The sequence below is a fragment of the Pleurodeles waltl genome, chromosome 7, assembly GCF_031143425.1.
Source record: "Pleurodeles waltl isolate 20211129_DDA chromosome 7, aPleWal1.hap1.20221129, whole genome shotgun sequence".
Classification (NCBI taxonomy): domain Eukaryota; kingdom Metazoa; phylum Chordata; class Amphibia; order Caudata; family Salamandridae; genus Pleurodeles; species Pleurodeles waltl.
The window spans coordinates 785,279,618-785,303,101 of record NC_090446.1 but is presented as its reverse complement, the minus strand read 5'-3'; the positions used below and the strand labels follow the sequence as shown (position 1 = coordinate 785,303,101).

The 23,484-nt window shown below is 43.9% G+C and overlaps 1 protein-coding gene across 1 annotated transcript in view; it reads left to right on the top strand.

Annotated features, from left to right (window-relative positions):
- Positions 1 to 17,125, top strand: part of PFDN1 (prefoldin subunit 1) — a 120,625-nt gene extending 103,500 nt beyond the window's left edge. The window contains exon 4 of the mRNA XM_069199305.1: positions 16,875 to 17,125. Within this exon, the coding sequence (XP_069055406.1) occupies positions 16,875 to 16,958 (84 nt within the window). The 3' untranslated portion in view covers positions 16,959 to 17,125. The remainder of the gene's footprint in view (positions 1 to 16,874) is intronic.
- Positions 17,126 to 23,484: the final 6,359 nt, after the last annotated feature.

Below are 23,484 nucleotides of genomic sequence, written 5' to 3'. Positions count from 1 at the left end.
AAAGAAGGGGGGCATGATCCACCATGTAAAAGCTGTGCTGAGAACAAAGAGAATGATTACGGCTGAACCACCTTGGTCTAACAGACGTCTAGCTTCCTCTGTAGCTACAGCAGGGCCGTCTCCGCACTATGCTGTGATCAAAATCCCATTTGAGTGGGGTGGAGGTTCTGGTTGGATTCCAGAAAGGCCAAAAGATGCTTATTGACATGTTTTTCAATAAGCTTTGAATCACCCAGCAGCAAGGACACAGGCCTATAGTTGCTCAAACACAGCAGGTTAAAGCCAGATTTCTTTAGGAGCAGCTTGACCACTGCATGCTTCCTGTGTAAAGGAACCTGCCCACTCATTAGGGAAAGTTTGATTAGGTCTGCCAGTACCGGGGCTATGCTATCTGACCCCAGTTTTAAGATGTAGAGGAGGGTTGGGTCAAGGGGGACCCTGATTTTACTATGAAGAGGACGTTCGTGAGGAGGTTCACAGTGAGGTCTGGAAAGGCTGTAACAGTCTGAGCTGAATGAGCCATGGGGATACCTGGGGATCCTCTGAAAGTGCATTGTCCAGAGACAAAGAATAGATATCTAGTATCTTCTTCTGAAAGAAGTGGGCAAAATTGTTGCTGTGCTCATAAGAGGCTTCCTGGACCGCGTCAAACGTTTAGGCTCCATAATATCCTTTAGGATCTGAAAGATCTTCCTAGGCGAGTTTGTGGATCGCTCAATTTTAGTAGAAAAATAAACCAATTGAGAAGCTCTTATTTCTGTAGGGTAACGCCTTACAGAACTTCAATATTTAGCCTTACTGGCTTCATCATAGGTCTTCCTCCAGTTTCTCTCTAGACGCTTACAGTCCTTTTTTCAAACTGAGTTCGTGGGAATCAAACCAGGGAGATATTTTACATCGTCGAGATTTCCTGAACTGCTTTGCCTGAAGGACCCTATCCAACGAGTCAGTGATCCAATCATTAATGCTTCTTGAAAAGGAGGCTGCTTAGTTACACTGATTAGCTACTGTAGCATCCAAAACCCTTGACCGGTCCTGCTTATTTAATTTGACCAGCATTGATCCCTCCGACCAGTAGGAACGGGAGGTGACAAGGAGGAGGCATCTGACACAGTGAAAGGAAGCAGATAATTATCACTCCAAGTTAGAGGTGAAGGGCTATGTACAGCAATATATGAGGTAAATTGCTAAAAATAAAGTCATTGTATGACCTTTTTCATACTAGTTATGATAATTGAAGCAATGCCAGATCACATGGTTCGTCGAGGCGCTATTGGTTGTGTCCTCGTAGTGTATGTTAAAATCCCCATGCAGGGTGAAGTTCGGCCTTTTCACAGCTAGGCTCGTAACCAGATCTGGGAGAGACACTAGAAACTGCGTGGGTGAACCCAGATTTCTATAATCTGGAATTCCAGAGAAAGTAAAAGTGGGACTAAAAGGAAGTTCAAACAGCAGACTCTCACAATTTGGGATCTGGAGAGGGACAAACATACCCTTTAGAGTTTCTTTATAGACAATGGCTATCCCTCCACCTGTTTTCCTACATGGTCAGATGCAAAATCCCGGGAGGATAGCCTGGGCCCCGTCAGACCAGACCACTTTGCAGCCATGTTTCTATAAGAAAAAGCAGATCTGGTTCCTCATCCATTAAGAGGTAGCAAACGTCCAATTTATGCTATGCGACAGTTGATCAAGAGTAGATGCCAAGATGTGAGTGTCGAGGTTGTGTGTGACTCACTGCAGCATGGCTGGGAACACCAGCCACAGCTCTCACAATACAAGAAGGACTCTGCAGCAGTGTACGGCTTGCAATTGACTGGCAGAGTGAATAAGCCAATTGTTCATTAAATGGGCAGAGTGCCTGGCCCTTGGGCCCATAAGAGTGCTGAAGGGCTTGCCTTTGGAGCGACAGCAGCACGCCTGCTGCACGTCCACACTGCGTCCTTCATTTTGAGGGGACCAGCTAAAACCACTAGAGTGCAACCGAACCAAAAATGGCTGCTTGTAGTGTGCAAAATAAGCAGGCCTAAGCACTAAATTGCGAGTACTCAGTGCAACACCCAATTCTTCAATCCCCCCCACCCAGCCTAGTGACATTGCCTCTACTCTTTCCCTTGAAGAACAGTTTCAAGTGTGCAGAAACAGTTCAGTAAAAATTGCAATAAATAGTTGTAAAATGAGGATTAAAATTGATATAGTCACTCCGCATCAGCATCAAGTGGTACAGTGACTTGTTCTAGCGTGATGCCACCTTCCTTTTGTGGGGTACCACATAAGAAGCAATATTGAGATTTCTGAGCACCCTAGAGGGTTCTGGGGTGCTCCTTTGGCAAGGTGATGCATATTTAATGAGTCACTTTTTGCTTTTTGAAGAGGCTTCACACCACTTTTTTTTTCTTTTTCTAAATCCTTCGTACCCTTGCTCACTAGGCAACGTGGTCTTGCCAGGATCATTAGGTGACTCCAGGGGGAGGTCCAAGTCCACCGCAGCCCCTGCCATCTTCAGATGGGCACGCACCTTCTAGGCTGCAGGGGTGTGGAATTCCTGTAGCTCCATGCCCAGGACTTCATACTGTCTGGTGTGGAGAACTACAAGTTTTCCTGTTTATTTTGTCCTTTGGAAAAGTAGGCCCAACCCCCTGCTGCACAAACCCTTTGGCTGCCAGTTTACATTATGGAGCAGGGAAGGAAATTGTCTGCAGATGAGTTAATATTTGTGTCCGTACGTTCCTGTTTGAACTAGTTTTTATGGTTCATTAAAGCAAAGCATTTATTATTAGTGTGAGTGGTGTAAATAAATGTTGTAAGCTCGAGCTGCACTACTGGCAGTGGTTCCAGTAAAAAAAAGTAATGTGTACACACGTTTTAAACGTTTAACAGTATGAGGCTACGTATAAGGCAACCAAGATGCAAACATTTTCAGAAGCTTGAAAGCAAGGTTGATTATTCTTTGCTTTCAAAATAGTGTTCGCAAAAAAAACAACTAGAACAAAAATGTTTTGCAAAATTACTGACGTTTTAGGTACCATTTATTTGCAGCATCATTTAGTAAAATGTGTTGATGCATGGCACTAATTCTAGGAAATATTCATAATGGAAAATCAGTGTAACTAATTTCAACAAGATACTGGGAAACATGAAAGTAAAGAAGCATTGGCAAAACCAATTGGTCTGCCATTAGTGGTCAGTCTTATGGCCAGGGCCACTGGAATTATGCGATTGTGTGGTGATTTTCTTATAATTAAAGATTTGCCACCTTTCCCACATAATCCATCAACTGCCACATATTCTGTAGATTTTAACCAAAAAAGTGTTAGCTCAAAGTTAATACAGATGCGAAGACACGTGTTGACACTCAGTGGAAGGCCCTGTGCAAAGCTGGATTGGTCACTTTTCTATTGCCTGTTGCTATATTTGGGCATTAAACTGGTACTATTGAGGTGCAACAAATGCTAAGTTTAAACACGACAAAATAATGAAGTAATACTATTACAAAATGTGGCATGTTAAGCAGCATTATTTGCCGCATAATTTACTCAACCCTGCCATATAATTTACTGAACCCTGCCATATAATTTGATTCTCTCCTGCAGCATAATTACATTGGCCCTGCTTACTTCTAGGAAATATTTGTGAACTGTATTTTAGCACCAGTAAATATGCGTGCGTAGAATTCTCTTGTGAACAGCTATTGAGCGTTTACAAGTTCACTTTCCCTCTAACCACTTTTTTTTTTTCCAACACTGGAAGACGTTTTACGTCTGCCCTTGTCAGGAGTATAGCTCCAACCTTTTTCAGTATGGGAAAATATTAGAGAAAAGCTGGTGAAAACCTCAAAACATGCTAGGTAGTAGGTTTGCACAGACTCAAAAAGCCATTCCAACCCTTGAATGTTTGCTTACCTCCAGCATCAGTATGTAGATCTGCAGAAAGGTGGCAAACTAAGGAAATTGCTAGTATTCAAGCATTAGCCATGGCGTCATCAGAGAGGCTAATATCAGAGCTCTTATATAATACGATTGCTGTCATAATTTGTTGCTGCACTCCGGTGATCTTCGTATTACAAAAATCAATAAAACTGGTTTATCCCCCCCCCAAAAAAAAACATGCATTGCTGCACTACATGGCACCAAAGGGACGAATAGATTTTTTAAACTAGATTTATGAAGCAGCCTATCTTATGGACAAGTATACATTTTATTAAATTCCACACCTCTTGCTACATGCTAGAGCTGGCACTTCATCTTTTCTGCTCCTGCCTGGTGGGAGAAGTTTTTCTGTGCAGACACCAGCATTGGGGAGGGCATTTGGGAAACACACTCGGCTGAGTCTTCGGTCCTGGAGACCCCGGGACCTTACTGCATGAGTTGGCCCTTGAGGAGAAGGGGACCCTGGAGTCACAACTGTTTAGGGAGGTAGCACCATGCACACCCATTACACACAAAAAAACAAATTAATGTTGTTATACCGACGCAACGCCCTGGGGCTTGGTCCTCCTTGGGGAAATTTTGTGAGTATGCTGCAAAGCGCCTTATGGTTTTATTCGCTGTTTCAACAATTCCAGGCTTATGTTGCTCCTGGTGGCCAGCTCTGGGCACCAGGAGCATTTTCTTCAGACCGCCTTTTCGTTGGGAGCTGCATTTTTACTGCTCCCTACACCAAGCCTGTCTTTTGCCTAGATTCCTAGTGTTCTCACCTACTTGGGTTGCACCTTCCACAGCCCCTCTACAGCCAGCCAGCAGAATATACTCTCTGTTGCACTGCCTAGGTCCCAGAGCCTTCTGACTTCTTGAAGGGCACCTGTGTGTCATTGGAGTCAAGGGCAAGTCCATAGAAGTCCTAGGCAAACCCTCTAGGGTCCTCCAGCAGTTCCATTCCATCAGCTGTTCATCATGGCTCATAAGGTGGCGGCTTCTTCCAGCTGGACATTCTTTCGTCATTGTCTCTCCCAGGTCCAGCGTCTCCTCATCAGTCTCTCCCTTGAGCAGGGGCTTTAAGTGTGGGTGGAAGGTTCTGGAAGCCAGATACCCCTAGCCTATCCTAGGGTGCCACATCATCCCTCCACCCTTGTCCTAACTCTCCAGCACAGCATTCTGAGACAATCTAATCAGGCGACTTCAAGTTGTCTGTGGGAAGAGCTCACCCAAGAGCCTCGGCTACCCCTCTAGCTGAAACAGCTGCCTGATTGCTTCTCCTCAAAACTTCAAAGGCAAACCCATCCTGTATTTCCTCCAGAAGTCTGTCCCTCCTCCTTTTTTTCTGTGGGCCTGCACTGTTATCTGCCCCTGACCTGGTGCTGTGTGACAAGCTAATTGATAGATGTAGACTTTCTTCCATCTCCTTTCTTTCCCAGGAACTGGGAAATGCACGCTTGATGGCTTTATTGTGTATGGAGGTGTTTTATCCCACTGCAGAGCACAGTAATTAATTTTGCCCAGCAGAGGGGACAAATGCCTGGAACCTGATTATGAGCTGAGTCGGGAACATATGACAATGCTTGAAGTGAGTTAAGGAGTGTATGTATGATGTTGGGGACTGCAAAAATGCATTCTTCCTGTTTACCCCTAGATTGGCCTAAGTAGCGAAAAACTGTAGCTTAGGACAGATTTCTCCTATAGTCTGTAATCCAGTTTAAGCACCATAATCCTTCAGTAAAACCTAGTCCAACACAGTGAATGTCCCCTCACATTATAAAGCCTACCCCATCTCAGTACAAATCCTTGATGAGCCCCCTTCTCTGTCAAGTTACCTGTGCGCTGATATGGTGCTGAGCAAGGGCGTAGTCTTACAAGTGCAGCCCACACATGTGGTCATGTGTTCATGGGTAACCACCCAGCGCCTCTTACACTCGCTGCACAGCAGCATCATTACCTTATAGGCACACACTTGGACATTGCACTCTCAGCCCATTTACATTGAATTAATTGTGAGTGAGATTTGGTTAATTAAATTTGCTCACAATAAAAGCCCAAAAAACGGCTTGTCCAATGTGGAAAATACTAAATGGGTGAAACTCATTTACTACGGCACACATAAAGGTTCTTGAGTGCATGAGAGGCAAAGTATCCCCTGTTAGCATGTAGTCTTTAAATTGTAACACTGCTTTTTAGGGTTTAGCAATAGTCATCCCTATGTCTCATCTCCTTCTGTCAGCCTTCCTCTTTTCTTCCTCCAAACCCACGGCCAGGTCATGTGTCTAGATTTGAACTTGTAGCCACAGAATAGAGCAGATAGGTAGTATTATGCTTTCCTGTCTTGGGCCAAACCTGTCACAGCAGGGTCAGTCAGTGGGTTAAGAAGAGCAGCACTTGAACATTGACTGTAGCTAAGGACATAGCTTTAGCTGCACACCTTACACAAAGAGATCGACTACGTGCCCATCCCATGCATCCTCTTAGTGTTCTGCCAAAGAAGCCAATGCCCACCAACAGCATTTTATTAGTCACTGGTCATCTAGACCGCGGTCCACAGCAGCAGAGTGATTATTCCCATGTATGTTGGTTGTTACAGAGGTATGGCACACCTGAAGGGTATAGAGTGTATCTAGATTGAACCTACCCCCAGTGAAAGAACATTGCATCTTGAATGGCCAGTTGGTGGGAGGCCAACAGCCACTGTGTTGGATATAGGTTGAGCTTTTTGATTTATTCAGTATTCACTTTCTCCCTGGGCTACTTCTATATACTAATGTGGTGGAATCTTGACCAGAAACAGAATCTTTAGCTTTCTTCCTTGAAGGAGCAGCAACTAATACCACAAGACCAAGGACAGGGTTTGCAGCTTTTTCAACTAGGACTAAGGAAATGCGTGCTGCCTGGCATTTGTTCAGCCTACCAGTTCACTATAGGGTCATGTGAAGGTTTTCCAAGGGCATGGGTATGTAGAAAAGACAGGACTTTCACAGAGTTTTGAAGGAAGAGTGTAGGTGTTGAATCAAGTTGAATACTACTTAGATTTGGTAGAATATTGTCATGCTCTGGCTGCTTGTTAGTCATCCTGGTTACTTCTTGCATCTCAACCACCTTCGATATTTAATCTTCCTGTCACTCTCCATGCTGTAGTACTCACACCGACAAAATAATTGCAGCAGATGAATATCAGTGCACAAATAGTTAAGGCCATGTACCTTGCTAAAAGTATTGATTATTTTAAAAATCTCAGTATAGATCAGTGGAAAGGCATTGTTACAATCTGCCCCAATAAATGGCTCAAACATCTTAGTTGGCAGTACCAACACCCACACCATAAACCAAGGTCGCCCTACTGACACCAGAGCACAAATTCCCATTGATTCTTCCATAGTATGTCATATTGTTCGTGGAGGAAAAGTATTGCACAGTGTCTGGGCGAATTATGAAGCATAAAAAGTATAAATGCATGCTGAGGATTGTGCAAAATGGTTAGCTCTTCTAAGACACCACCAGCAGTACCATCAAAAACACTCTGGTTCCATCTGTACCTCCTGCACAAAGAACCCAGCACCTTAATGCAATTGCAGGATTTTGTACCTCCCTCACAGAAAAGGAAAGCAATTGATGTTCATCAGTTGATACCTGATACTTTCTAGTTACATAATAAAAGATTGAAAGAAGGAATTCAGACACTTCCTGGATTTGGAAAACTGACAACAAATAGATTAGGAAAGACAATTTTAGTATGTTGAACCTTGCCTTTGATATTCCATCAGCTCTAGTAGTCCTATAGGATGCTTTCATGTTCCAGAAGCATGAAAGTACAGAGAGTTCCTGAAGTTTATTGTGGGAAATTCATATATACAGAGCAACGTTATCTCCATTTGGCCTCAAATACACTTCAGGTACGCTTTCCACTTTAGAAAACAAGAGAGCTTCATTTATCCTTGCTGATTAAGGCCAGTACAATGCAGAAACCCTCTAAGGAGTTCCAACGCTTCCCTCTCTAGGAATTCTCACATGATTGTCTGGACAACTGCGCTGTCAAGCCAGACTATAATAAAAATGTCTTTCCAACGGAAAGCCAAGCTGAACCATACTGTGTAATATTGGTGTATATTGCCATCAAGGATTCTGGTTTCATTTCAGAACCACAAGGCTAAGCGTTATCTATTTAGTGCTCATTGTTTGCCTGATACTGGGAGATATGTGGCTCACTGTTTTGAAAAATGTAGGTTTTGGAGCTTGGGGCAGAGTGTGTGTGTGTGTGTGTGTGTCTCTGTCGGGTGGTTGGGATGAGTTTTACAGTTTTAATTGCCATAGAAATCTTTACTGTCTGCTACAGAAAAAAAAGCCTGAACAGAATTTATACTTAACTTTGCGTAAAATAAGAACTTGATTCGGAATTGCCTTTGTTTGCTTTGGTATAAATCTGTTCAATAGTTTGAAACAGCATTACAGAAATATTTGGTGGACTTCCATGGGTTAAAACATTGGAGATATCTGAACCCTTAGTATGTTAACTTGTGAACATTCTTCAAACCCAGGTTTGATGCGCAATTCTGGGTGTGTTGAGCTGCGGATTCCAGACAAAATCTAGGAACTATGACCATATTTTAGGCACTCTTCAAAATTTTAAACCTAAATTATATCCCCATAAATTAGTTGGTTTAAACGTGGGCCAGACCAGATTGAGCACCAAAGGGACTTTGTGGACGTTTGGAGTAAACTCAGTTTCTGATGGATACAACTACCTGTGGATTCCTCACCTTATGAATTCTCCCACTGCGCCAGCATGTGATGGAAATTTTCTTCCTAGCTCCTCATGAGGACGTCCCAATAGCACGGCTCCTCACGCAACTCCGTCTGACGTCAATTGAGTCACGCTTTCAACGCTAACGTTGATTTCCTATCTCTTCGTAGTAAACTGTTTCGAGGGAATTGTTTAGAGCACTACAATGTCTCCACTGAAAAAATTGGGATTTAAACTTTGTAGCGAGTGCGGGGGTCCCATGTCAATGACAGATCTGCATGAAAATTCTTTGGTGTCTGAGGTCTGATTACGACTTCGATGGTTGCGTGTCCTGCCAGCGTATGAACCTGAAGGCTTTGAAAGAGAGAGAGGCTAAGCTTTTCTTGGCAAAAGCTAAGAAACAGCAGAGGGGTCGCCGAAGATCAAAGACAAGGGATACTTCGTCGCATAGATTCTCGAGGTCTCATAAGAAGCGAAGCCGACTGCATGAGCCACAAAGCCGTTCATCCCGAGATCGGTCTCGGTCTCCTCCGAGACGGTGCTACACGGCGTGGGAGGTCAACCCGACAGTGTCTCCTCAGCCTTAAAGCCCACAGGCTTCTCTGGCGCCGACCTTGATTGAGATCGGAGTCCCCAGCATGCCCAGTAGCTCATTTTTCTTCTGCATCCACTCATGATCAGGAGTCTGTGTTCAAGCAATGGATTCAACTCCGCCACCTCAAGAGGAGCAAGGGTTTCCTACCTTCCCGGCTCCGGTAGCGGATCCATCAACATTCCTCAATGCTATGTTTAGCATGTTTATCAGAGCTATGGTCCCCTCTGGTGCACCTGCTGGTCCCATGGGTCCATTGGCATTCATGCTGGGGTTGCCGGCGCCATATAAGCAGGCCCCTTTTGTACCTTTTCTTCCAGTGACTCCTTGTGAAGGTACTGGATCGACGCCACCTCTACCCTGAATGATGGTGCCAGTGGTGCTGATGGAGTAGATACAGGCACCGGATGGATCCCGATCGGCACAGAGTGTGGATTCGCCTTCCTCTCCTCCGCCAGTGCTACCATCTACTTTGAAGCCTGCACCTTCGATGTTGGATAACTCTGTTGACAACGTGTTTAGAGAACAGACTAAGGTCGAGAAGGAGGGCCTTGAGACTTTTGGAGGAGCAAGAGTATCGAGAACAGCTATTGGAGGAAGGAGAAATTCTAGAGCCTGCAAGTAAATTTCAGGGCCTAGACTCTGCTAGTGGTTTAGATACGTCCCCTGAGTTTTTATCCCCTGGAGGTGAACTCACGGCAGGAGCAACTACTTACCATGGTGTGATAAGGAAGGCTGCTGAGTTTGTGGACTTACCACTCCCTGTATCAGAGTTGAAAACAAATATTTTGAATCAGAATTTGCATCCATCAACTTCTTCTGAGCCTCTCCTCCCTTTCAATGATGCCCTCACAGAGCCCATATTGGAGACATGGAGGAAACCTGTTACGACACCGGCGGTTTCTAATACTGTTGCTAGGATGTACAGAGTTACTGCAGGAGATCTTATCCCAGCATCCAACCCCTAGAGCTTGGTAGTGTACGTCTCTTGTTCTGCGCCATCAACTCCTGGTTCGTTCCCAATGACTCCATCGGATCTGGAGTCTAAACGTATGGAGCAGAAAGCTAAGAAGCAGTTTTCCTCAGGCAGCATGGCCTAAAAATCTCTGAATGCCACATGTGTGCTGGGGAGCTATATCTATGCCGTAATAGACACAGCAAAAGCAGCTGTTTCGAAATTGCCACAGGATGTGCAGGGGACTTTAATGAACTCCTGCAGGACATTCAAGCGGCAGCAAAGCAGGTCATTCAACCAGGTCTGAACACTGCAGACTCAGTTGCTAGGGCCATGGGCACTTCTATCACAACTAGGAGGCGTGCTTGGCTCAGAGGTTCTGGTTTCTCCTCTGATGTTCAAACTATGCTGATGGACCTCCCTTTTGATTACGAGAGACTGTTTGAGGCTAAGGCGGAGTCAGCCTTCGAACCATTCAAAGAAAGCAGGGCGACTGCAAAATCATTGGGTCTTCAGGCTTCATCTTCTGCACCCTTTAGATCTTTTCAGAGGGTTTGGCTGTGGGTCGTCATTTTGTGAAAGGCTACAATCCAACATCCAGCAGCCTGCCAACTCTCTCAAAAGGCCTTATAGGGGCTGTAGGAGAGTTAGGATGTAATGAGCCACACAGCAGCCTTCCGCTACATCCTCATCCTCTGGGGGAGTCCAACCAAGAAAGCAGCCCTAGTTTTCACTCCATATACCAGCATGTTTTATCGGCAGGGAGAAGGCGTTACATTTTCTCCACGAGTGGGATTTAATTACATCAGACTCTTAGGTGCTGAGCATAGTGAGAAAAGTTTATGCCCTTCCTTTTTTGTGAGTTCCCTCCCCGTCATTCATTTTACACGTAAGAGCATCTCCTGTTGCTTCAGCAGGAGGGGCATGTCATTGTTAAAAGGTGCAATGGAGTTGGTTCCGGAGCAGGAAAAGGGTCAGGAATTTTATTCAAGGTATTCCCTGATTCCCAAGAAGGATGGTCATTTTAGGCCTACCCTGGATCTGAGGATTTTGAATTGGTTCCTCAAACTGGAGAAGTTCAAAATGCTGACCCTAGCACAGGTGCTTCTAGCGTTGAACAAGGAAGACTGGATGGTGTCTATTAACTTACAGGATGCTTATTTTTGTATCCCTATTTTGAAGTTGCGCAGGAAGTATCTCCGGTTTATGGTAGGGTCGCAACACTACCAGTTTGCGGTCCTTCCTTTTGGTCTTACTTCCGCACCTTAAGTCTTTACGAAGGTTATGGCAGTGGTTGCAGCGGACTTCAGAATGAAGGGAATATCTGTTTTCCCATACCTGGACGATTCGCTGATCAAAGCTGGGTCCCCAGAGCTCGTGCTGCATCATTTGCGCTTGACAACCCAGTTGTTGTTCAACCTGGGCTTTACGGTAAATGTGTCCAAGTCTCACCTGGAGCCCTCTCAGCACCTCCTGTTCCTAGGGGCAGTACTGGACACAACATTGAATTGGACCTATCCTCCTCCACAGAGGATTCAGGACATACAGACGATGACTCCAATGTTTCAAAAGGGAGCTGCTGTTCCAGTCCTCAAGGTCCTACGTCTGCTCGGTCTGTTTACTTCCTGCATTCTGTTGGTCACTGATGCACTTTGGCACATGAGGGCTCTCCAGTGGTGCCTCCGCAAACAGTGGTTTCAACACAAAGGGGATCTCAAAGAGTCAATAACGATCTCCAGAGACACTGCAGTGGATCTACGATGGTGGACGGCAAACTCTCTCACGGAAAGCCGTTTTGTCTTCCACCTCCGTGGACCACATTCGTAACGGATGCTTCCATTTTAGGGTGGGGAGCTCATCTGGGGGACCTGGAGATCAAAGGCCAGTGGTCTCCAGTAGAACAGATGTTTCACATCAATCTTGCGGAAGATATGTCTGGCTCGCAAGGCCTTCCTCCCGTCCGCTCGCAGTCAGTAAGTTCAAGTCTTGACAGACAACACTACTGCGATGTGGTACATCAACAAGCCGGGGGGGGGGGCGTGTAGGGTTGTACCTTCTCTGCAGAGAGGCTCTGCAGCTCTGGCCCTGGGCGCAGGACCATCGGATTTGCATAGTAGCAACCCATGTGGCCGAAGTTCTCAATGTACGTGTGGACAGTCTCAGTCAGCACTTCTCGACCGATCACAAGGGGCGTCTCCATCCGGACGTGGTTCTTACCGTCTTCCAGGTGTGGGGAGTTCCTCAGATAGACCTGTTTGCCACTTGCCAGAACGCACATTGCCCTTCGTTCTGCAGCCTCCAGTATCTGGTGCAGGTGGTGTTGGGGGACGTGTTTCCTCCCATACCCTTGTTTCCTCGAGTTCTGAGGAAGAGTTGCCAAGACCGGCCCAAGTCATATTAATAGCCCCGGGTTGGCCAAGAAGGGTGTGGTATACAGACCTTCTTCAACTCTCACTGTGCCCTCCGCTCTGCCTCTCTCACAGGATAGAGCTCCTCTCACAGGGGCAGGTTCTACCCTCCCCCCGCCCCTCTCCAGAGCGTGCATCTACATGCCCGAAGACTGAATGGGGCAATCGGAGTTCTTTTTCTCTCCCTCCAGAAGTGGTGGATGTTATCTTATCAGCCAGGCAACACTCCACCAAGGCTGTCTATGCCGGTAGATGGGCGAAAGCTGTTACTTGGTGTGGAGAGAGACGAATTGATCTCTTAAAGGGCCATTTATCAGATATTTTGCTTTTTGCACTTTCCTTGGCACCGAAGGGTTGTGCAGTTGCAACAGTGAAAGGCTATTTATCAGCACTGTTGGCTTTTCTTTGCCTTCCTGATCAGCCTTCCTTATTTAAGTCCCCTATAGTTCTTAGATTCCTTAAAGGGTTAACTAACAAGTTTCCTCCCACTCCTTTTGTAATGCCTCAGTGTGATTTTAATTTAGTTCTGACTTTTTTGATGGGTTCACCATTTGAGCATATGCATACTTACCTGTTGAGGCTTTTATTTTTAAAGACAGTTTTTCTAACAGCCATCACGTCAGCTAGACATGTAAGTGAGCTTCTGGCTCTTAGTGTCACCTCCTTTTACTATCTTTCAAGCTGACAAGGTGATGCTGAGAACCAGGGTGGCTTTCCTTCCTAAAGCAGTCACTCCCTTTCATCTGGAACAATCTATAACACACTCGCCCTTTTACCCTCCTCCTCATCCTTCAAAGGAAGAGGAAAGACTGCACCGCTTGGATCCAAGAAGGGCTCTTAGTCTCTACATTGAGAAGACGAGAGACTTGAAAATTGATGATCAGCTCTTCATTGGATATGTGGGCAAAATGAAGGGCTAAGCCGTCCACAAGAGGACTCTTTCAAGGTGGGTCATTCTTTGCATAAAGATTTGTTATTCGCTAGCAAAGAAGATTCCTCCTGAGGGTATTAGGGTCCATTCTACCAGGGCTAAGTCTGCCACTTCGGCTTTAGCTAGAGGTGTGCCAATTGTTGATATTTGTAAGGCAGCAACTTGGGCTTCCCTCCACACTTTCGCAAAGCATTATTGCTTAAACTCGGAAGTTATGAGGGATGGCCATTTTGCCTGTTCTGTTTTGCAGTACTTCTTGGTTTGACCAGTCTGGCACCCACCTCCGAGTGCAGGGCTGCTTTGGGATTCTATTCATAAGATGAGGATTCCACAGGTAGTTGTATCCATCAGAAGAACAAGTTTTTTACCTTTGGTAACGTGTTTTCTAGTGGATACATTAGCTACCTGTGGATAACTCACAGTCCCACCGACTTCTTATGGCTCCATTGATATCAGACGGAGTCGTGTGTGGAGTCATGCTATTGTGACGTCGACGTGAGGAAGAAAATTTCAGTTGAATTTTGGCACATTGAGAGAACTCATAAGATGAGGAATCCACAGGTAGCTACTGTATCCACCAGAAAAAGCGTTACCAAAGGTAAGTAACATGTTCTTTACTAAATACTGTGTCCCCTAAGTCTGCATGCCTATTAATGCGGACCAGACATCCTTTAAATGTACACGTGTTGCTGGTGGAGTCCACTGAATATTTGTCAAGTTAAAGAGCATTCTGAACATTTCATTGGTTGAAGTTTCCACCACTTAAATACCTTTTACTTAGCCACAGGAGGTAAATTGAAGATTTTAGGAAAAGCAGGAGCCCTGAACAGGTGTTACAGTTATAGCTGTGTTTGACAAAATCATGCCAGAGCACGGCAAGAAGAGGGTCGTGGGATATCCTTTGCTGCTCTAGAGGTCGCACTGGTTTATTCTGAAGCGACTGTGGATGTGTAGAAGCAGACCAAGGATCCACTTGTATTGGAGTTCATCACTTATCCAGCAGGAGAGGAGGAACTCAGAGCAAGGACAACCACCTGCAAGCTATGTGACCAAAAGCTAATTGGGGAGAGGAAGTAATTTTCTTCTTTGAGTCTTTGTAGATTAAACGACACCTCCGTTCAAAACATATGATAAATTGTATGTCAAGTTCCATGAAGACCGGAAAAAAACAGCCAGCAAAGATATGGCGGACCCCAAAATGCAACACAGGGCATGCTGCAATACACTGAATAGAACGGTCCTCATTTCAGCATCTTTGCAATGTATTGCACAAACCAACATCTTGTGTGGGGAAAAGAATTGCAGATCTGGGAATGCAGTGATGGGAGAAAAATAGTTTTAATGTGAATTTTTTTTTAAAGTTTCTAAGAGGCCATTTGCTGTTAAAGTTGCACAAACCACCTCCATCCCCTGAAAAAAATTCAAGAAAACATTTTTTTTTTGTTTGAAAACCACCACAATATCTTGTCTTTATAGACTCCGAAGCCTACTAGCAAGAAGTAACTGCTGTGGCCAGCCATAGCCAGCCAGCCCCCACTGCTGTGCATGGTCAAAGGCCAGGCACAGTGATTAACTACTCGCATTGGGTTAGACATAGGCCATGCACATTGGGGATTGTCTACTTGCAGTGAGTTTCCCACATGGTCTGGCCATACGCCAGGCTTTTAGGCCAACCCCTGCTGTATATCACCCAAGGCTGTGTGCAGTTGGGCTTGGCCAGGCCCTCTTGCCAACTGCTGCCTCGCATGACCTTTGTCCATGCGCAGCAGTGGTTGGTTTGAGGGCCTAACCAAAGGCCTAGTCAGTGCTGTCAAGGTCACATGCCACACTCCATGGGGAACAGAATAATTTTATAGAAGTTGGCTATAGCATAGCGTTAAAAAACAAATTGACTGAAAAAACTAAATTTAAAGCTAAGTTATGGTTCAGATTGGTAGCAACATCTTAACACATTTTTAAAAAAATTACCTCTGAATCTCCTAAACAGAGAAACCACAGAAATTTGCAGTTATGATTAGTTCCTCAATCCAAAACTCATAACAGCTTGGCAAACCATAACTTGTTCACCAAATGCAATGCTATGAACTCATAATACTGATATCCCTAAGCAACAGCACTTAAAAGCACCTCATTAAGTAGCACTTACTCAAACCAATAAAATACTGTGTTCAGAATAGTCTCATTGTAGTGGTAATGTGATATGTAATCTGACGTGTACAGTCGTTTACTGCATTAGTTATTACTATTTTTCCATCAAGGGAGAGACTGTGGTCATTTGTGTGCTGAGTTATGGTTTGCATAGCTGTTTTGCAAGTAATGGATTATGTGGCTATCCCAAACAGGCAAATTTCAGTGTTTTTTTCAGTTTTATTTCATAGCTACAACTGCACTTCAACGTTTTTAAGTGAATTTCGGAGATTTTACATTTTATCATACATTAAGTTCTTGTAATCATTGCTACATAAAAGTCTCTAACTTCACTATCAATTTAGTTGTTTTTTAAAACATTTCCCTGGGATTCTGCATATTGGTTGGACTAATTATGTGCCTGACTTCAGTGAATATCCCTACAATGATTATAAGTAAATTTTCTTTAGTCTTACAAAATGAATATGTATGAATGATAAAAACATGATGACCTGAGTTTTCTTTCCCCTCCTCATGATGGTTGGTGCCCCATAGTATCTAAGAGGATCTGGGCTTTGGATACAAATATATTGATTCCATGTAGTGTTCTCATTTACCCAATCATTAAAATAATCAAAAATGTTGCTCTTTTGTTCATAGTCCTGCAATTCTCTAGACCACTGGGGGAGAAGGACGGACTAAAACTAAGATACTTCTTCTATTTCCTAGTTTACTGCAGTGACAGTGGTTCTGATTAGGCAATTTGCGAATCGAGCAGTGCTTGGCTTCTTGTCTGCTAATGATGCTACACAATAAATACCACCCAGTCAGCGCACATACTGAACTAAAAGCAGTGAGCGATTTGTACGTGTTCTCCAGAATGTCAAGCTGCCTTTATGCTAGCATCCTTCTTATGGAACTTCATGGAGCTCTTTTTCAGATCGTTTTTTTTTTTGGCAATAGTAGAATGCTATTTGCTTTTGTTTTCTTTTCCAGGTTCTGGTGCTGTTGACCGGAAACAGCAACTCTGCCTGCTTATGAAATGTTCTTAACATAGATGATCCAATATTGTTCCTCGAGACAGCGTGGATCAATAGAATAAAAATTATAAACCACGTGGAAGAAAACATATCAACGAAATTGTATTATTACTTCTATTTTACTGAAAATGCTTGACAATTTTCTTTTATTTTGCAGCAGAAAAAATCTTATTTGGAACGAAGTGTAAAAGATGCTGAAGATAACATAAGGGAGATGCTGATGGCCAGGAGAGCACAGTAGCTGGAATTGATATTGCCAAAAATAATACACATACGGATGTTTTGTTTTTTAAATAACTCTGACACCTAAAATCTTGAATATGTGCACTAAGTAGGTTTTGTTCATAAGATTGTTTTCATTATTTATATACTCATTGCGGCAAATAAACAGTTGATCAACTTCTCAGACTTTATCAGTACCCAAGCATAATCATGTACAGTTACACTAGTATACAGTACTTTTCCTTTAAATGTGTTTTGATTGTGATTTTTCAAGCCCCAGCATGTTGGATGCTTCATTTGATGGCTAGGATTGGAAACTGAGTATGATTGCAAAATGCCAGACTTTATTTCAAGGTTCAGGAAATAACAGGTCAAAGTTGATGATTGGCCCTTCCCGTGAGTTGGCTAACCACAGTTATAACATGCACACCTTAATTTTCCTTTGCCTATGTATCTGTATCCTTAAGTGAACTACATAATATTCTTACTATATTTGAATACTAGATGTGTTAATTGCACACCTTGCTGTGCAAAATGTAGCATGAATGTTTGTGGAAGAATAACTTAAATTCTGTTGACTGTTTCTGAAATTGGTTTGTAAGTATAGCATTTTTTAATTAAACAGTAGCACTTTCATCTCAACACAAATTCGTGCATTAAATGCACACATTTTAGTGAACATTTATTAATAAGCCTTGGTTTTGTTAGACGTCTCAGTGGCCTTCAACGTGATCGTCCATAATCTGTTGGTGTACTGTGTGGAGGCTGCTGGATTTCGAGGCTCAGCGTTTGTTTGGCTGAAATGTTTCTTTGGACAGCCGAGCTCAGTCGGTCGTCGATCTGCCTAGGCCTTTATAAGGCCCATGCGTTCCACTTTGAATGTGTGTTTCACAGGGTTCCTTGTCGTCGCATCTGTTTAACATCTATATTGGAACCCTGATTCAGGTCTTTGGCACTAAGAAATCTAAAGCCTATAACTATGCAGATGACTCTTAGTCACTTGCCTCTCAGGGAAACTTCCATAAAAGCGTGTTCCATATTGGATTGAGTGAGTACAACATTTCTAAAATTTAATGCGGGAAAAAACGAGATTGTCATTCTGAATAACAAAACTGACACTTGAAATCATTGGTCAGCTAAAATAGGGAATCCTTTTATCCTCAAAACATCTGCAAAACGTCTCGTCACATTCATCTGTGATTTCATCCTGGTTCTCAAACTTCCGAAGAATAAAAAAGACCTCTAGGTTTCTCACGCAGGAAGCTCTGATTTTTGGTGGTTATGGTATCCCTCCAGACTGGATTATTTCAACTCATCATATATTTGCCTCCCAAATTTCAGTTACGCAGACTAGAAATGGTTCAAAACCAAGCAGCCAGACTTATTTTTAAACAACCCAGGAATTGACATATTACCCTAATACTGAAAAACATTCACTGGCTTGCTCTGGACCAAAGGATTGTTTTTAAAGCTTGGTGTATTACTTTGAAAGCCCCATTATACGAGAAACTTCGATTCATTGAAACCAGTTTGAAGAATTACACACCTATCCACAAGCTTCACTCCTCCTTTAATTTACTGATTATCCCTAAATTGAAGAAGAAAAGGGTGGGAGGCTTCAGATTTTCCACGAAAGCTCCTGTGATTTGTAATTCTCTGTAACCGTATGCAGGTTGACAGAAAGAAGCTCAGGAAAAAACTGAAGACCGAGTTATACAGGCAAACCTGTCAGTTCATATAATCTGGATTTTGGCTTTCCTGTTCCTCAGCACCAAGAAGCCTTATGTTGAACGTGCGCAATATAATTGCCTGTTAACATAACGTATAACTTAAGTGTTTAAATAAACCCTGCATGTTTATGCCCAACTGAACGTAGGGTTGCTGTGGTTGAAGTTTAGGAAGAGCACAAAGAAAAAAGTTATGGACAGCTACAGATACCTATGAGTACAATATATATGCATTCACTGATTACATTGAGAAATTCTATGAATCCTCATTGTTTAGCTTAAGTCACTTTTTTCAAATTTGCTAGTTTATCCAAACAATCTTTGTTTACTTTTACTTTCATGCAAAGTTATGTATGTGGCTGTTTTAAGGCCCAGTAAGCTGCTCAGTGATACAGTTCTTACTCTGTAATTCCTCATGGCTTAAAACCTTGTTTTGTGATATCCAGCTGCACAAGGTATCGCTGCAGACTATGAAGTGATACTGAATAACTCCAAGTGATGCAAGCCATGAAGTTTAATAGACCAGCTGAAAAGACAATTTCCACCATAGTAGTGAATGCATATAAAAAACGGGCAGACACAGTCTGAAAAAAGACAAATTATTTACCAACATCCGTATTCTTGTATATCTGTATTAATCTGTGTTCTCCTTATAGCCTAGCCCCGTGGAGTTACGTGTCAGAGAATGACCAGATTTTGTGGCAATGTTGGCTAAATTATGAATGAAGAAAAAAGGCAAATATGCAATCTAATGCTGCACATTTTGGGGTAGTATTACTGCAAACTTTTGTCTTTATTTTAGATGTTAGCCTTGTTTGTGCAAATGTTTCAACTCCTTTGTACCGGTTAAACAAGAAAATACTGTAATAAGCAACTTAAAGACGACCAGTCAACCTTTGCATAGGGCTATCCACTGCACAGCAACACTGGTTGGCACAATTTTAGTAACTTTTGTGCCGCTTGAGCTAGAAACAACTTTTTTTGTTAAAATCTGCAGATTATGACCTGATAATGGATTAAGTGGCAAATACATAATTATGCAAAAACGCCGAAGCCACAGGATTGCATAACTCCTGTGGCCCTGCTCATAGGCTTTATCAGAAATTAAGCATTAGACATTTGCAGGTATAAAAGTAAAAGGTTAGATTTTTTTCTAATATTCTTTGACCACCATCATGATTGATTCTGAATTCTAATCCAATGTGGTTGTACTTACTAGGATCATAACCATTCATTCACTTACCCCTCATCAACTCAATTCTAGCACATCATCTATGTTTTAGGATCGTTAACTTTTGGCCCACTTTGAAGTAAATTAGTGTAAAGTTGGAAACCCTACTGGGCCTAGATGTTCACTTAGAATTTGTAAGTGTATTAATTAATCAGAATTTACAAAAAAGTATTAAGTTTGTATGAAATCTTACCACTTTTTAAATGTTTGTGTGTATAATCCACATTTGTACTTTTAAGGGGATTTTTGCTTTTTTCTCAACAATCAGGGCCTCCTTCCACTATGAAGAAATTGCTTTCCCTAAACCCTAATGAAATTTGGGATTTTCACTTTCTTAGCCTGGAATTCTCCATTATTTTGCTTGAGTAATGTTACTTGTCTTTCAGGTTAGAGAGTGTCTTGCAAAAGGTTTGTGAAAACCCTCAGATGTAGATGCTTGGCGATGTCTGACATTTCCATAACTACCTTCTATTACTCCCTTTCAGACACCGAACAGTACATTGACACTGTCTAAATTTGGATACTATGACACATTTTTCTCTAGATTTAAGTTCTATCTGCAGGTATGAATTTGCATCTGTACGGCTAGGCACACATACCTGCTCAGCACCAGTATATCCTTGCGGTTACCTATCTTCTAATGGGGCCCTTTGTATTCCAAAAAACTTTAAGCTTATGAATTCTAAATATTTTGTGCAAAATAACAAGAGCATGGCATTAAAAATAAAAGATCACTAGCTTGTAATTTAAGATCTGAGACTTCTAGCTGCATGTTCCCCGGCTTTTAAATTCTCCCTAGGCACCTGAATGGATCAGGAAGATTTTTGTGAGCAGTAGACCTGCATGTCCTGGTAGGTAGCATTGATCAGCTCCACGCCAGTTGTCTGTGCCTGAAGTGATGTTGTGGATCCTACGTATTCGCCACCCATGCATGCAGATGCCAGTTCTTTTTTTGTGCACCACCCAGCGCTGATCGAAAGAGAGCTACATCTCATCAGTTATTTTACTTGTGTTTTTTTCGACTTGTTGTCAAATTAGTTTTTAAGATCACTCCTGGTGTGTTGAGGGATGTTGTCTAGGAAGACAGGATTCAAGCCCTGAGGTTCATGTTATCGGGCGATGTCTGTGACTGATCCACACCTCATATGCTTGTGGTGTCTGGAGTGCAACCATGATCCAATCTTGTGCTCCGAGTGCCGGGCGTTGCATTCTGAGATTTTGAAAGAGTGGTCCCTAAATCTGATGGTAGCCAGGTACTCGACTCCACAAGTCAAGGTCTTGATTGAGAGGAAGATCCCGGACCAGTTGTGCTTTTGAGTACCTGGTCCAAACTCCGCACAGGGGCTCCTGTGAATAGGATGATGGAATGCTGCCATAGCCCTGCACCTGCCTATCCAAGTTTCCTGAGGCAACACCCCACCATGAGTGCTTGGTAGTCCAAGCCTCTACTTCCCATGGTGCACTCCCTACCACTCCCCTGGATAGGGAATCCAGGAGGTTGGATTCATTTGGGAAGATGTTTTTTTCTTCTACCCTTGCCTTGAAGTCTGTGAAAACTGCATGCCTTTTGGGCTGTTATTCCCACAAGCTGGGGGATACGGTTGCGCAGATTCTGCTACAGGTACTGGAGGAGACCCAGGCTATACTCTCGGGCTGTTGCTGACCGGGAGAGATGCAGCGAAGCTCACTATCCATTCAGACAGACATGACCGACTCGCTAGGTAGAGTGATTTTTTTAAGAATGGCCCCTGAGGTGCCATGCCTGGCTGAGAACATCTGTTTTTTTCAGGGGAGGTCCAAGCTTCCCTGATGGATATGCCCTTAAGTCGTATCTATCTATCTCTTCGGAGACCAGGTAGACTCAGCGCTTGAACGATTCAAAGATTCTTGTGCTGTGGTCAGGTCCTTGGGCCTAGCAATAATGAGGGCTGTGGTTGCTATTCCTGCTACTTTCTGGTCCCAAAAAAGGACAAGGGTAAATGCCGTATTCTAGACCCATGAGCCCTTAATCTCTTCCACAAATGCTCACTGCTGAGGTCTTTCCCTGCCCTGGGCCCAGGAGACTGGATGGTAGCACTGGACTTGCAGGACACTTATTTTTACATCTCCCGTCCTGCCTGCCCACAGACATTACTTGTGGTTTACGGTAGGCCACAAGCACTACCAGTTTACCTTGCTCCCCTTCGGCCTTACCAGCGCCTTTCGGGTGTTCATCAAGGTGATGGTGGTGGTTGCAGCTCATCTGCGGAGATCAGGAGATTCAGTCTTCCCCTATCTCGACAACTGGCTTTTGATGAGGGGCTCGCCCCAGGCCGTTGTCTCCCACCTCCACACTATAGTGAACCTCCAGCATTTGATGGGGTTCACTATAAGCATGCTGAAGTCACACCTGACTCTTTCATTGGATCTGTCATTCACATGGTGAAGTTTTGGGCTTATCCTCCTGAGTGGCGAGTCCAGGATATTCAGGCTATAATACCAATTTTTCAGCCTCTATCATCGATTTTGGTGAGACTGGCTCTGAGGCTGCTGGGCTTCCTGCATCCTGCTGGTGACACATGCCATATGGCATATGTGGGCTCTGCAGTGAGGCCTGATGTTCAAATGGGTGCAGCACCAGGGGAATGTCTCCGACATGGTCCAGATCTTGGAGGGAAAAGTGAAGGATCTGCAGTGGTGGTTAATGAACCGCAATTGGGCCAGAGGCAAATTCGTCTCCCTTCACCAACTAGATCTGACACTAGTGACAGATGTCATTCCTGGGATTGGGCGGCCATCTGGGAGAGGTGGAGATCAGAGGGTTCTGGTCTCCAGTGGAAGCATGTCTTCACATCAACTTGCTGGAGCTCTGCATGATCCATCTGGCATTAAAAGGCTTTCTTCTGTCCATCAAGGGAAAGATAGTGCAGGTATTCAAGGACAACACCACCGCTATGTGGTACTGCAACAAGCAGAGCGGGGTCGTGGACCTTTTGTCAAGAGGTTCTTTGCCTCTGGACATGGCTGGAACAGCAGGGCATATCCCTGGTAGTTCAATATCTGGTGGGCTCTCTGAACGCCAGAGCGGACACATTTAGCTGAAAATGCCCAGTGAGTCATGAATTGGGTCTCCGTCTGGAGGTGGCGCAAGGTCTATTACAGCAGTGTGGAGAGCCTTGGTTAGATCTGTTCGCCTCTGCCGAAAGGCACAATGTCAGTAGTTTTGCACGCTAGGGCTTCAAAGGCAGCACTCGATCAGAGATGCTTTTTGTCTCAAATGGAACTCAGGCCTCCTGTATTCCTTTCCATCCATACCACTCCTGCCCACTGTTCTCAAGGAAATCAGGAACAACCGGGCCCAGGTAATACTTGTGGCTCCAGACTGGGCACAGAGAGTCTGGTATCCTGAGCTGCTGAGCATGCCCATTGATCCTCCGTTCAGACTACCCCTTCGGGAAGATCTTCTGTCACAGCAGCTGGGGAGGGTTCTTCATATGAGCCTGTCCACTCTCTGCCGCCTTGCGTGGCGATTGAGCTGCAACAGTTGGTTTTGCCCATCCTACTGAAGTCTGTAACATATTTTTGGCAGCCAGTCTTCCCTTTACAAA